The sequence below is a fragment of the Fusarium coffeatum genome (genome assembly GCF_003316985.1).
Source record: "Fusarium coffeatum strain FIESC_28 chromosome Unknown BRIP53273_contig_40, whole genome shotgun sequence".
Classification (NCBI taxonomy): domain Eukaryota; kingdom Fungi; phylum Ascomycota; class Sordariomycetes; order Hypocreales; family Nectriaceae; genus Fusarium; species Fusarium coffeatum.
This window is the reverse complement of record NW_022157837.1, coordinates 243,651-256,754: the sequence shown is the minus strand read 5'-3', so window position 1 is coordinate 256,754 and position 13,104 is coordinate 243,651. Positions and strand designations below refer to the sequence as shown.

Here is a 13,104-nt window from a genome sequence, read left to right as displayed (position 1 = left end):
TGATACTCTACCTATTACGACACACCCACCTCCACCTCCTACCAACTCTTAACCAATACCATAACGCAAGATATACTTGCTGTTACTTCCTCTTCAGTGAAAAGAAGTGGTTGATAACCATATTGTCAGACTTAACTATTCCAGCTTGCGGAATTACGAAACTCTAATTGAGTTCCATCTGACACTACTAAAAGTTTCGACAAGAACTCGAATACATCGTTGCGAAATATCTTTCAAGGACTACTACAATCTTCGAATCATATCCAGAATGTCTCGCAACATTAAGCGAAAATTTTCGACCCCGGTCAAGGTCAAGACTGCCAACCGCCGTCGCCGGGTGTCCGACACCCCCTCAACCTCTTCATTGGATCTCTCTGATGATGGCGGATACTCTGCTGTAGAAGACATCAGCGACTCGTCTGATGACGATGAGGAAGATGTTGCTGCGGCCGAGGAGTCCAACATTCTTGAGGAGGCTCTTCCCCCAACCCCTCAGCCAGCTCCTCGGCCGCAACCAACCATTGAGGAGGATGACGATGACGAAGAAGAGGAAAACGACAATGATGATGAACAAGAAGGCTTAGACATCGAAGACGACGATGCCGGTAGCTGGGGAGGCATCGTCTCGGATGTTGAGGAAGAACCAGCAGATGTCTACCAGGATGCAAACATCTTTGGCTCAGACAACCCTGTTGAGCGCCACGTTCACTTTGACGTACCTTCAAGCGATTCTGACGATACCGACACTGATGATGAAATCCAGGGGTTCTTTCCTGACATTTTCGTCTCCCAGAACACCCTGGATCCTTCATTCCGTCGGGAGATTGAGAACGATCCCGACGAGTCATCTGGTTCGGGCTCTTTTTGGGACTTCAACAACCAATATGAGGAGCAGGATCAGGAGTCTGATGCTGAAGAGATTTTCCGTCAACTTGACAACGATACCCCCTTCGCCACACCAATGGCTTCTCAGCAAGCCACTGCCGCTTCTACTCCCGTACCCCTCTTTGAGGAGCCAACTGAGTTGGACGGTTACGAGAGTAAGTTTCTGCACCGCGAGTTTATTCTTCTCATTACTGACATATTCAGCCGATGGCGACACTACAGAAGAGGACGAGCCAGAACCCGTGGTCCGAAGAAAGACTCGACGCCCTTCCCACCCAATGAGCGATGCCTCCGACTCAGATGCGGATAGCCCAGTCAAGGCTGAGCGTGGCCAGCCCCGATTGGGACGCTACAACCTGGACCGCTCGGATAAGAAGCCCATCGCTGTGCTCAATCCTGTTACTGGCAAGATGATGATCTTTACCCCTCATCGCCGACATCAATTGGACCTATCACCCGAACAGTTCAACTTCCCCTGGACAACAGAGGGTCCTGAGTCGCCTATCATGAGCAACTCTGCCAATCTCATGCTCAGTGCCATGTTCTCTTCCAACACCTTCGGCGACTTCTTCAACACAGGTCAGGTCATGGGTCCTCAAGAGGCATTCTATCCTTTCCCCTCTGAGCCCAATACCGCCGATGAAAGCTCGACCGCGCCTAGCTTGCCAGACGACGAGGATGAAGAAGATGACGAACTTAACTTGGACCTCAACGACTTCATTGCCTGGGAGGAGAACGACTCTTCTGGTGAGGAGGACAATGGTGACAACTGGGATCCCGCATCAACACCTGCCAGGCCTAGCACTGCCACCAGCGACAAGGAGGTCCTCGGTCATCTCAGACCTGAGAACGTCGGAGCATTCCGTCGTAACCAAATTAACCAGCAGCTTATCCTGAGCAACCAAGCTACTCAAGATTCGCTCGCATTCAGCGGTCCCTATAACTTGACTGCAATCAAGGGTCTGAGATCGGACCGATTCGACACTGCTGCCATTCCCCTTACACCCGCTCGCCGACATAAGAGACAAATGAGCGACACCACGCGCAGCCCCCTTGAGCAAATGTCTTCAAAACGCAAGGCAACCACCGAGGCTGGCAACAGTCACAAGAGACACCGAAGCATCTCTGATGTGAACTATCTACAAATCTAACGCCATGCACTCACCCCCCAAAAACGTACGAGGACGGCATAGTTGCCGCTATCCCTGGCCTCGACAATACACCCTCTTTTAACAACATTTCCTTACTTGTGTTTCATTCGGGTTAATACGACCCATGTCTACAGCGTGCTCGGGAGCGTAAAGCCCCCTCCCCCAAGGGAACGGGACGGATTTCTTTTTGGAGATGATACCCCAACTAGCTTCAGCCTGGTCGAAAAGCCGGGTGAGCGTATCGGAGGAATCGGGGACACACCCTCTTGTATTGAGTCAGAAGGGTGATGCCCAGGCAAGAGACTTGCTCTGTGAGCGTCTCGCCTACAAAACAAAAGTAGAAAAGGTTTAATGCCGCTAATGTTTTGATGGTCTTGATGATGGAAAACGGGCTAAAAGTGTTTTTCTCATGTACTTTCTTTACTGGTGTTTCCGTCCATGGGTCTAGAGGTAGATAAAAGCCGCAGCGACCAATTTCATTGAATGTTCAAATGAAACATGATTCCTATTGCAATGTGATGTGTCAATTAGTGTAGCTGTGCTCCTGCGACCGGGAGATGCGTGTCAAATGCAAAGCATGTTCACCTCCTTGTGTTTGTCCGGTGAACTCTGCTTGTGGATGTACCTATCGCAGGCATGTCGAACATTGTCCATCCCTCCAGTCCTGGATGCAATACCTTTTGCCACCTGCTTGACTCATAGATCTTATTGTTGCTCTTGTTTGCCTGGTAGCTGTTACGAGGATGCTGACCGAGTGTCACCCCAATGTCCACTTGGCTACGCGACTGTACAAGGTGTGGCTACGATGACTCACAGTCGTCGGATTGAAGATTCCGGATCATCGATCGAGCGTTGCTGCGTGTCTGGTCCGGGATTGAGTTTGGGGCAAGGTCCTTTGAACCTCGCCAGGTAGCGGCGACTGTGGCCTGAATAGAATGCCTCAGGACGCGTTGCTTCTATCGATTAACCGGTCCTGGAAGAACGAAGAAAGGAGCCGGGCGTGTGCTAGCCAAATGGCTTCTTGAGCCACAACGCAAAACAACAGCCCCCACGCCAAACGTCCTGTGGTGTGTCCTCGTACTGGCAGAAGTCGCTATTCACAACAGCACCTATAAATAAATCCACACCTGGAAGTAACACATCAGCACCATGCGGTTGGCAAAAAGCTCGGAATGAAGAGCGCATATGCCTTGGGCTAGATAACCTCTCTGCATCGGGCGTGCGAGTTGCTGCAATGTCCTCCTTTCAACATGGCAGTGGTTTGCATCTGAGTCAACTAGCTTAAGAGTCCGAAGTTCCGAAGAGACAAATACCATATGTGTTCTGTTTGTACATCGTCTGAACAATTGCTTTACCCGTCATACAGGTAGACAGAGGTGCAGTTGTGATAAGCGCTATGCCGTTGTAGCAGTAGACGCGACCCACCTACTGCAATCCGTCTAAGATGATAGGCCAGAGGGCATTACCTACTTGGGCGTCACCTCACTCAACTTCAGTAGAGGAAGATGGACTTAACCCAGGAGTACCGCCGTAAAGGCTTGTGCGATTATTTGTTTTATTGGACAGGCCTATGTAACGAAAAAGGGATGTTCCCAAGGACATGAAGTATAGCGACATCGCTAAGCATGAGGTGCTGAATGCCGGCTCGATTCATCGACTAACTGTCTAGGCGTTGGCTACGCCGGTATTGGCCAAAGGTTTCCTCAAGCTATTTGTCCATGGTAGTGACTCTCGACCAAGGCGATGAAGTGAGATTTCTGGTCAGAAACCCCGAATGGCGAAGGGAATTGAGCACTCCACGGCTTCGTTAAGAGCACATCTACGGGAGAGGTATGGCGCCGAAGTAGATCCTTCGATCGGATCCCGTCAGCTGAAGAGCACGGAGCAACAGTATAGCCTCGTCACAAGTAAAAGAAATCAGCAGATAGCTTCTACATCTTACCAGAGAGAAAAAGAAAGTCGTGTTCAATATGCGATCAATGCAAAAAAGAGACTGAACACCGAAATGTTCAGATCTTGAAGTGAGCTGCACCCAGGACTCGAACTTGGAACCTTTGCCACCGGAAAGCAACGCGCTAACCATTGCGCCAGCGCAGCGACTTTTGGGGTAAAGGTACAAAAAGACAGTATATATAGTTATGCTGATGGGCTTAGCAGAGGCTTAATATTTAGAATAGCTATCAAACCAGAGGTTTATTCTTTGTACACCATTGTTCGTGCAGTTGATCTGATGCTTAGGAGATGCGCTAGCTTCTTGATGGTTGAGAAAGTGGAGATCTGATGTTGTTGGCACGCGAGTCCAACTAATCGCTGAAGGTGTAGGGTATCTTGGTAACGAAGTAAAGCGCAATGCTTCCAACATTGAGAGTAGGGTCTTATTTGATCAAGAACTTCTCATTGCGTGCCTGTGTGTTGTAACTGTTATGTTTCTAACCGAGTGAGAAGTTAGTAGCCTGTCTGGCATTTTATCTGTCGTATGGCTTCTCAACCATTCGCTGTCTCGAGTTCTGTCTTGATAATGGCGAAGACTGGTAGCGCAAGTATTACCACCCCAGTGACCAGGGATCAACTATGATCTGCCAACTACCACATGCAATGTACCTACAAACTCTTGGTATTGAGTCTAAAAGCCTTCAATTGTGTAGAAATCTAATGCCGACGTTATGAAATTGTCTTCTATCTTTCGCTCGCCAAGTTCTTCATCCTTCGTGGGTATACTACAGCAAGCCTTCTATTACTTGTCGTTTCAGTCAGAGCTCAAAGTATCTGAGGGTATAAGTTCATAGAACCATTTACATCCTCAAACTCCTCGCAGCCAGGGTTTAAATACTAAAATTGACCCTATATCCTTCAAGATGAGGAGTGGCCGAGCGGGATCCTCTACCTAATATCCTAGAATCTTCTTTCCGAACCTAAAACCTCTTTCTCCCTGCTTGGTCACGCCTCATCTTTTTGTAATTTTTCGACTTCGAACCCCCAGCAGCTGAGGTTTAAATAACGAAATAACCTTGATACCCTTTAGATGAGGCGTGGCCGAGTGGGAATCTTCCTAATATCCTAAGAATTCTTCTCTCCGAACCTAAAACTCCTTTCTCCCCACTCAGTTGCGCCTCATCTTTTTGTCATTTTCCAACTTCGAATCCTTTAAGCATAGCGCTCAGCCGTAGGTTGAACAGCAGTCACAGCCTCCTTGCCATTTCCTGCGGGTTGAGGAGCCCAGTTCTGCATGGGAATGTTTTGTCCTTGAGGAGCGTAGAATTGAGGCGGCATCTGTTGAGGCATCTGCTGGAAGCCTTGAGCACCAGGACCCCAGTAGGGAGGACCACCCCAAACCATAATGGGCTTCTTCATAGCAGCGTTTCGCTTTTGCGTATCGATACAGGCGCCGACAAAGAGAACGAACTGCCAGAGCCAGAGAAGGCAGGTGAATACTGTCAAGGAGACAAAGAGCGTGTGCTTGCTGGCAACGCCGTCGTCGTTGCTTGTGCAAACGTAACGTCTCTCTTCGCGGCTGTATTCACAGGTTTCGTCGAGGTAGTCGAAGGAAGAGTAGTAGGCGCTGAAGGTGGCCTCCATACCGCCGATGACGGCAGCACCAAGCCAGATAAATAGATGGATAGCGACGTGAGCGCCAGGGTGGATACCAGCCTTCCACTTGCGACCAAAGCGAGTGAGAAGTTCTGCGATATCCCAAATCATAGCCATGACAAACTAATCCAGGTCAGTATGTATTACGTCAAGACAGCCATTAGATCATACCAGAGGGCAAGCACCAACAGCGACCAGACCAAGAGTCTGGACGCTCCTCAACGAACCAGTGAGAGCTAGACCAACAATACAAGTAACGATATCGACACCGTGAAGCGCCAACTTGGTGTACGTCCAGGCCTTGGGCTCTTGAACTCGGGGAGGGGTCCAATCCTGAGGCACAGGCGGCGCAGCTCCTTGCTGCGGGTAGGGCACGTAGGGAGGACCATAGCTACGAGGGTCCTGCTGGAAACCGGCCTGTTGCTGCTGTTCTTGTTGTTGCTGGTTGAATGTCTGGGCAGGGTGTTGTGCATTCGGAGGGATGGCAGGGGTAGGCGAAGTTGGCGGCGCGTTGTCCGTTTGAGAAGAGGCTTCTGGCGCCATCTTGTGATATAATGAGTTTTAACGTCGAGAAAATCGGTTTCGAATAGTTCGATGACCAGAGTAATAAAGACTTGTCGGTTGTTGCGATAGTGACCGTTTCCGTCTAGTGTCTTGAAGTCTCACTTTTCGTGTAGTGATTGCCTGAACGCGTCGCACTTGGTTCGTATAATAATGCAGATAGTCTAGGATAAATGAAGAATAAAACGCACAGCGAAATGAATATAATAAACGAAAGGTGGTGGGTGGTAGGTACAAATGAGCGAACGAATGAGTGAGTGAGCAAAGAACCAAATAGGAAATAGGGAAAAAGAGGCCCTTCGCGCACGAGGGAGGCGGGTAAAAGAGACTTATAAACCACTAGCTCACTTTAACTAAAAAGCCAAGCGATGAAACCTCTCCAGGGCAGGCGAGCAGGCGACATTGTTCCAAAAACAACCGAAGACCTGACATTGAAGTTGCCCCCTGGCCCTTGCAGGGGCTGAGAATCGTCTTAGTCCTTGCGTTTCATTGGTCTCGTGGTGTAGAGTAGCGCAATGGATGGAGTCGTTAATCCCGGCGTGTTGATCTAAGGGGTCATCGGCGCACTCAAGACATGCCTAAGCGCTGTTGGTATGATGCAAAGCTTCGATTCTAGGCAGTCAGCTGAAAAGAATTTTCTTTACTGTGTGTTGGTACTGGGATTGAAGGCATAACTGCCGGTAGGATTACGGGCCTTGTTGGTTGTTGGTTTGGCAGTTGTCGCATCCCTACATTCAAAGGAGCTGCAACATGAAACATGAAAAGCCATCGACAATTTGAACAAGCCATGCCGGAGATAAAGACCAACCAAGATCATTCTGGAAAAAGAACTCGCTAAACAGAAAGCACCATCGTTAAAAATTTCCATTTCTATTGACCCTTGGCGGCCGCCGTTACGATTCCCATCAAACCTTTAGCCCCTTTCGGCCTTGGTCCACACGTTGCTGAGATTAGTCCAGGGGACGTGATGGGAAATCGCCGAGTCGCAACACGCCAATTCGTAGGGCTACAAAGAGTCTGCACGAACGTTGGTCTTGCCTAACCAGAAATGAGTCATGGACTGTTCAACCAACACGAGTTAAGCTTGTATGGGAATTGTATATCTCTCACATGTGTCCTACCCTATGCGTGGTGTCTAATGAAAGGGTTTGCCAAGCCGGCGACCGGCCTACCGATATTGTTGTCACTTCGTCTCTGCCGGCCTTGGCATCATAATTTATCACGCCTTGATCCTTCGTCCCTGTCAGGAAATCACCGACACGTGCTTTTGCAACTATTGCCGTAATGGGTATCGATCGAGTCTTCTCTTGGCTGCCACTTTGACGACATTGTTGGTTGACGCTTCGCTTTTGTACAAAATATTCATATGCCGCCCATCATATACCCCTTTAAGTTCCCCATCTTTCGTGTTGGTGCTTCTACTCTCGCTGCAGAACGACCAACAGACCCATGATTCCCAACATCACCGTCTTGAGCCAAGGGTACTCGGACAAGAGAATTGTAACGTAGCCAACGAACGGAATGTAGCCAATAACGCTGCCAATGATGTCCTTGCGCACCAAATAGTCTTGGTTCTTGGCGTAGAGCTCGGTATCGTCTGAAAGGTTGTTGTCACCCTTGGTGAGAAGCTTTGCGGTGTCGCTACACAATGTTAGCCGTTGTATCATCTCTTCCATATCGAATACATACCCCTTGCCAAACTTGCGCACAACTCGGTGCACAATGGGAATGTCCTTATCCTTAACGTTGTAAACCACAACTTCTCCAACATCGGTCTCGGCCACAAGGTTTCGGTTCCAGAGGAAGAGGAGGTCGCCTCGCTGGAAAGCAGGCTCCATGGAGCCGGAGAGAACGACGACGATCGGGGATGGCGAATCGCTAATGACGGAGAGGCCCTTCCACATCTGCGACGAAGTTAGCATGTGTCTAATCGGAGAAGACACGGGTCCGTACCATAAAGGCCGTAGACAGGATGAGCGCAAAGTTCATGAGCTGCGCAGCAGCCTGCCGGGGGTTTCCAAGACTCGACAACATGGCGACTGGTGTATAGCAATGGCGTGGAATGCAGCGTTGAGGTTGGGGAGCTTGATAACTCCACGATGCAGCTTATGGAGGATTCGCGCTGAGGACATGTGGCTCATGGGAGCTCGACGCGCACGGGCCACCTACCGTCGAGACAGCTGGGGCGTTTGAGGCGGTAGCTGTGGCTGTGCTTGGATAAAGTGTACCCATAATTTCAGGGACCTTGTCGCTATAAATGGTCTAACGCGGGGGGTGTCACGCTCGTAGAAGGTGATGTCATGACTGCTTGAGAAGCATGAGATCGATGTCATCGGCGTTGTAGGCGAGTAGGGAGCTTGGTATTTAAAATGGTCATTCGGAGACTTTGTTTTCTATTCTGACATTCTCTCGAACACTTCATTTACCAAGATTATCTTGTCTGTAGCAAAAGCACTTGCAAAACACTTACAACAACCACTTACACCACCAAAACATCCACAATGGCCGACAACAACAACCAGCAGCCCGGTCTCGTTGGCAGCCACGCCCAATACGTCAAGGGTGCTGCAGAGGTAAGTCGCATTCCACGTAGGTCGTAAGCTCTTTCTCACAATCTTAGGCTACCATTGGTGCCATCACCGGCTCTCAGCCCTGGAAGGCCTCAGGCGAGCAGGACAAGGCCGCTGGTCTTGCCGATATGAAGAAGGCTGGCGAACTTCGAGCACAGAACGACCCCAACAACGAGCACGGATATGGAAAGGCCGAGGAGCTTGCTGGCAAGCTCACTGGATGCCAAGGCATGGAGCGCGAGGGCGCTGAGAGTGTCAACCAGAAGAAGGATTAAATGATCTCTGGAGTCCAATGATTAATGCTTGTACGATAGACATACCTCGGCGATGAGTTCACATAGATGGCTCTACTGATGATACCAAACTGTTCATAAGTTTTACTGTCTTGTCGTGGCCGTGAAGATGAACCGTGGCTGCCTCCTTCCGTTTTCTCCATCGTTTCTTTCTCCCCCAGGCTACTGCCTCACCACAAGCACACATTGGGAAGGAGCACCTTCCAACTCCCAGCACAACGCGTCTTTATTATCATGACCTCTCCTCGCCATCTCAACTCTTTGCTTCTCCATCCTCCATCATCGCCCAACTTTGCTGTTTCGTCCAGCATCACCTCTCCGACGCCCGCACTCCTACGCATCTTAACACCATCGAATATCTTTGCTGCAATATCCCCTTACTATAACTATTCACTCTTGTCATTTTTGGAACCGCTCTACCGTCTCTTGACGTCCTGCACTGAGTCTTCGCAATGGACTCAGCGCCTCTCCTCCAGAACGCTGATGGCCTTCCCAGCCCCAATGTCATGCAGGATCATGTATGTCTCAACCGCAGCGTTCCCCATTCAGATCTTGTCTAACCAGCTCATGAAACAGCCTGCCTTCCTCCGAGCATGCCATTCACCATGGTCCTGCATCCCTCAGAACGTCCTCGTGATCATCCGAGGTCTGTTTTTGGCGTTTCTCATCGCTGTGGGTATTCTCATCCTCAACTTCGAGCTTCACGAGCATAGCGAATTTTCCAACTGGCGCATCATTTTCGACTTCGCCAACATCAGCTTCTTCTTCATCGTGTTGTACCAGCTTCTGACCTTTGTGAGTTTGAGGTGACCCCGTTCCCTCTCAGCGAGCTAATCTATTGCCTAGTCATGGACCTTCACTCACCTGTACTATCCCCATCACCATGATCGGCACATGGGCGGAGTTGAAGGGTTCCTCATCAGGACCATGTCGCTTCCCAAGCATATGGGCAATCTTCGCAAGCAGTTCCACTTTACCTTGTTCTACACCCTCTGTGTAGTCTTTGCGTTTGCCAACTCTACGATCTACTTCTTCATCACCCGCCAACAGTCGAAGGAGAGCCGCGCTGGCGAACCCCAACCAGAGCTTCGTCGTGGAAACAGTACCACCATTCCTACCTGGGCTGGATATGCCGAGGACAAGCCTCAACCTCCATGTGAGAGCACTCGCTATGATCCTGATCTCTAGTTACTGACCATCATACAGTCACCGACATCTTTGGAGAAGGATGGTTCCGGGCCTTCATCATCTTGTCCTTGTATGCGTTCGGGACACTGGTTATGGTAATTGAGATACTTGTTCTCAACAGTATCCGACGTCCCTATGTAAGTTGCTACCAAAGCATGCGTGTCTCTTGCTAACAGCATATGATGCAGACTGTCGGACTGCACCTAATTGGTATTCTCTTCTTCGCTACCGCATACTTGGGTTGGGCTGCATTTGGTCGTCTCGTCACTGACTATTCCCCCTTCTTCTGGCTCGACAAGAAGGAAGTTGGTTCCGATGAAGCGATCACCCTCTACTCTATTGGCTTTGTGTTCTTGATGCCTATCAGTAAGCTGGCATCCTCCCTCGAGCATCTTCCAAAGACTAACGAGATCGACAGTGTACATCCTCATGCAAGGCTTTGTTGCCTGCCGTGAGACTTTTACAAGATCGAAGAACGAAGCCCGCGCTATTGCCGCTGCGCAAGCGGCCCTCGACCAGTGAATGGGAAGTAATTGGGAATGGTGATCGGTGCTGGACACCTGATCTTGAGTGAAGATTGTTAAACTTCGGACAAACCATTGAAAGTATATTTATTCATTGAGGAAGATTGATTGAAGAAGATTTGCTGTACGGAGACTGATCAACTTGGCTGGGGCTGGGCTCTGGCACATTTGATAGCGACACCATTAAACCTAGAATTGACCTCAATTGAACGACACACTACGTCATCAGCTCATTTGCGATTGTTTCTCATCTGTTTGTTCGAGCTAGCTCTTATCATCTGTATCAGAGTTCGGAGTTATGGCTATAACTGGCGGTTAAGACTTTAGAGCCTCTATGGTAAATGCGTGCCAGATGCACCTTACACATTGCGGCGTCGTGAAGCGTCGTGCGACAGGGACTTGACGACACCATCTTGATACAACCCGACCAGCCCCCGCTGTAGATATGACACCAATCACAGGCGAGGATCTACTAGTACAGATGGAACGGCTCGGTAGCGTCTTCACGAAGCTCGACGATTGGGTACCGGATGGATGAGTTGGTGAGGGACATTGACAGGGCGCATTTTACCGAGTGACATTGTAGCGTCTATGCTGAGAGGGGGTTGGAGTGGCGATAATAGAGCGGAATTTATGGTGTCTCTACAAAACAAGACTTGTTTACTCAGGTCCGTGTAAGTGACGACTAGGAAGATGGACCGGTAAAAAACTAGAGATGACGGTGAGCGATGTTGGGCATTGATAGTGAGGCACGGTGCAGTTATCTTAGAATTCAAGAGTTGCAGGGGCTCTCACAGGTACTGTGCCGATGATGAAAAATGACTCCCAAATGCAAGCAAGCCTGACTTTGTAGCGGTCGCGTATCAATTCAATGCAACATCATCAGGCTCGAAGACAACCAGGGCCTTGAAATTATCCATCAAGCCTATCAAAATGCAAATAACTCAGGTTGCAACAGCTGCACGTCGCTGGCTGCCTCACGCTGATCCCTGGACCCCCGCGGCGTTAAAAGTCGATTAGGGCCTTATGCATGGCTGGTGATGGCCTCCCCATAGTAATAAATACAGGTCTCTCCCCCCAGACCCCCGACTCTCTTCTCTCTTCCTCCCCCCCACTCACAACCAAAAAAGGGTCGCAAAGATTCACCTGGAGGATATCGTCTTGTCTTGTCCCAAAAGAAGGACATATTTCTCTTCACGGGCCCATTTTGTCAATCTTTCTGTTGTGCGTCACTCTCTTTTTCTTCTTTCTCTTTTGCTCTCTATCTCTACGCTCTTTTCGTCACTCTCTAGCCAAGTCGAATCGATACACAAGAAACCAGGAGTCGTTATTCTCCTCACCTTTCTATCTCGTCGAAATTCCCGTTACGAGTCCATTCTTTATCTACCGATTTCCTCCGATCAACACCGTAGCCATGTTCAAGCGCTCGTTTAGGTCGCAAGACCCTGGCCGTGTCGACAAGGCTGCGAGACTGAAGAGATCGGGCGCTCACCGGGATCAAACGAAGATGTCGAAGTTGCAAAGATCGCTCAATGAGCAGGACTCTATTCCGCAAAAGTCCGCACCTACCGCCGCGCCTGCACCCTCGCCCATCGTCACCCTGACGGTTGGTCGAGATGGCCGGCTCTTTGCAGCACACGAGGAAGTGCTCCGCCAGTCGCCCTTCTTTGAAGCGGCCCTTCGCGGAAACCACTTCGAGGCACAGAGCAAAAGAATCTCCCTTCCCGACGAAGAACCCGAGGTGTTCTCCGCCGTCCTCGAATATCTCTACAAGGGTGATTACTACCCACGTCTGCTTCACAACAAGCAGCGCAACTCTTGGGAGCTAGAGGACCAGGCACGCACACCTCACACCTCACCTAACCCCGAAACCGGAGGTGGCCGCGCAGGCGACACGTCTGAAGCCACTATTTATCTGTCGAGTCTCGACATGGCCATCCTCCGCGACACGGTCGTCTACTGTGCCGCGGACCGATACGGCCTTGAGGAGCTAAAGCGTCTGGCCCTGCGCAAGCAGGGACTGCAATCCGGCATCGATGTCGGGACCATTATCAGGTCAGCTCAGTACGCCTACGCCCACACACCCGACTCAGACAGCCGTCTGCGCGCTCACTACCTCGCCCTGATTATCCGCTGCCGCAAGACCTTCAAGCGCAGCGGGACCATGCAATCCGAGATGGAAGCGGGCGGCAGCAAGCTATTCTTCGACCTGTTCGTGGCCATGTGTAATCACCTTGACGACGTCATTGACGTGAGCAACGCTCGCACGCCCAAGACTGTCTGAGGCGATTCAAGAAAAGCCAAACACACACATGTATAACCCCTCAAACAGGCCTCCAGATGC

General features: G+C 50.1%; 6 protein-coding genes across 6 annotated transcripts; 4 read left to right on the top strand and 2 right to left on the bottom strand.

Annotated features, from left to right (window-relative positions):
• Positions 1 to 268: 268 nt before the first annotated feature.
• FIESC28_01761 (uncharacterized protein) lies at positions 269 to 2,036 on the top strand (the record flags this gene model as incomplete). The annotated part of the gene is made up of 2 exons (XM_031155911.1): positions 269 to 1,040; positions 1,090 to 2,036. The coding sequence occupies 2 exons, from the start codon at positions 269 to 271 to the stop codon at positions 2,034 to 2,036; spliced, it is 1,719 nt and encodes a 572-aa protein (XP_031020114.1).
• A 3,144-nt stretch (positions 2,037 to 5,180) lies between these two features.
• On the bottom strand, positions 5,181 to 6,167 carry FIESC28_01760 (uncharacterized protein; the record flags this gene model as incomplete). The annotated part of the gene is made up of 2 exons (XM_031155910.1): positions 5,181 to 5,747; positions 5,796 to 6,167. 2 exons carry the CDS (start codon positions 6,165 to 6,167, stop codon positions 5,181 to 5,183), a joined length of 939 nt encoding a protein of 312 aa, XP_031020113.1.
• Positions 6,168 to 7,603: 1,436 nt separating this feature from the next.
• FIESC28_01759 (uncharacterized protein) lies at positions 7,604 to 8,219 on the bottom strand (the record flags this gene model as incomplete). Its single annotated transcript, XM_031155909.1, has 3 exons — positions 7,604 to 7,826; positions 7,875 to 8,089; positions 8,139 to 8,219. The coding sequence occupies 3 exons, from the start codon at positions 8,217 to 8,219 to the stop codon at positions 7,604 to 7,606; spliced, it is 519 nt and encodes a 172-aa protein (XP_031020112.1).
• Positions 8,220 to 8,686: 467 nt separating this feature from the next.
• On the top strand, positions 8,687 to 9,030 carry FIESC28_01758 (uncharacterized protein; the record flags this gene model as incomplete). The annotated part of the gene is made up of 2 exons (XM_031155908.1): positions 8,687 to 8,758; positions 8,806 to 9,030. 2 exons carry the CDS (start codon positions 8,687 to 8,689, stop codon positions 9,028 to 9,030), a joined length of 297 nt encoding a protein of 98 aa, XP_031020111.1.
• A 470-nt stretch (positions 9,031 to 9,500) lies between these two features.
• On the top strand, positions 9,501 to 10,758 carry FIESC28_01757 (uncharacterized protein; the record flags this gene model as incomplete). The annotated part of the gene is made up of 6 exons (XM_031155907.1): positions 9,501 to 9,566; positions 9,625 to 9,843; positions 9,895 to 10,204; positions 10,255 to 10,373; positions 10,425 to 10,602; positions 10,655 to 10,758. The coding sequence occupies 6 exons, from the start codon at positions 9,501 to 9,503 to the stop codon at positions 10,756 to 10,758; spliced, it is 996 nt and encodes a 331-aa protein (XP_031020110.1).
• Positions 10,759 to 12,174: 1,416 nt separating this feature from the next.
• FIESC28_01756 (uncharacterized protein) lies at positions 12,175 to 13,044 on the top strand (the record flags this gene model as incomplete). The annotated part of the gene is made up of 1 exon (XM_031155906.1): positions 12,175 to 13,044. One exon carries the CDS (start codon positions 12,175 to 12,177, stop codon positions 13,042 to 13,044), a length of 870 nt encoding a protein of 289 aa, XP_031020109.1.
• Between the last annotated feature and the right edge of the window lie 60 nt (positions 13,045 to 13,104).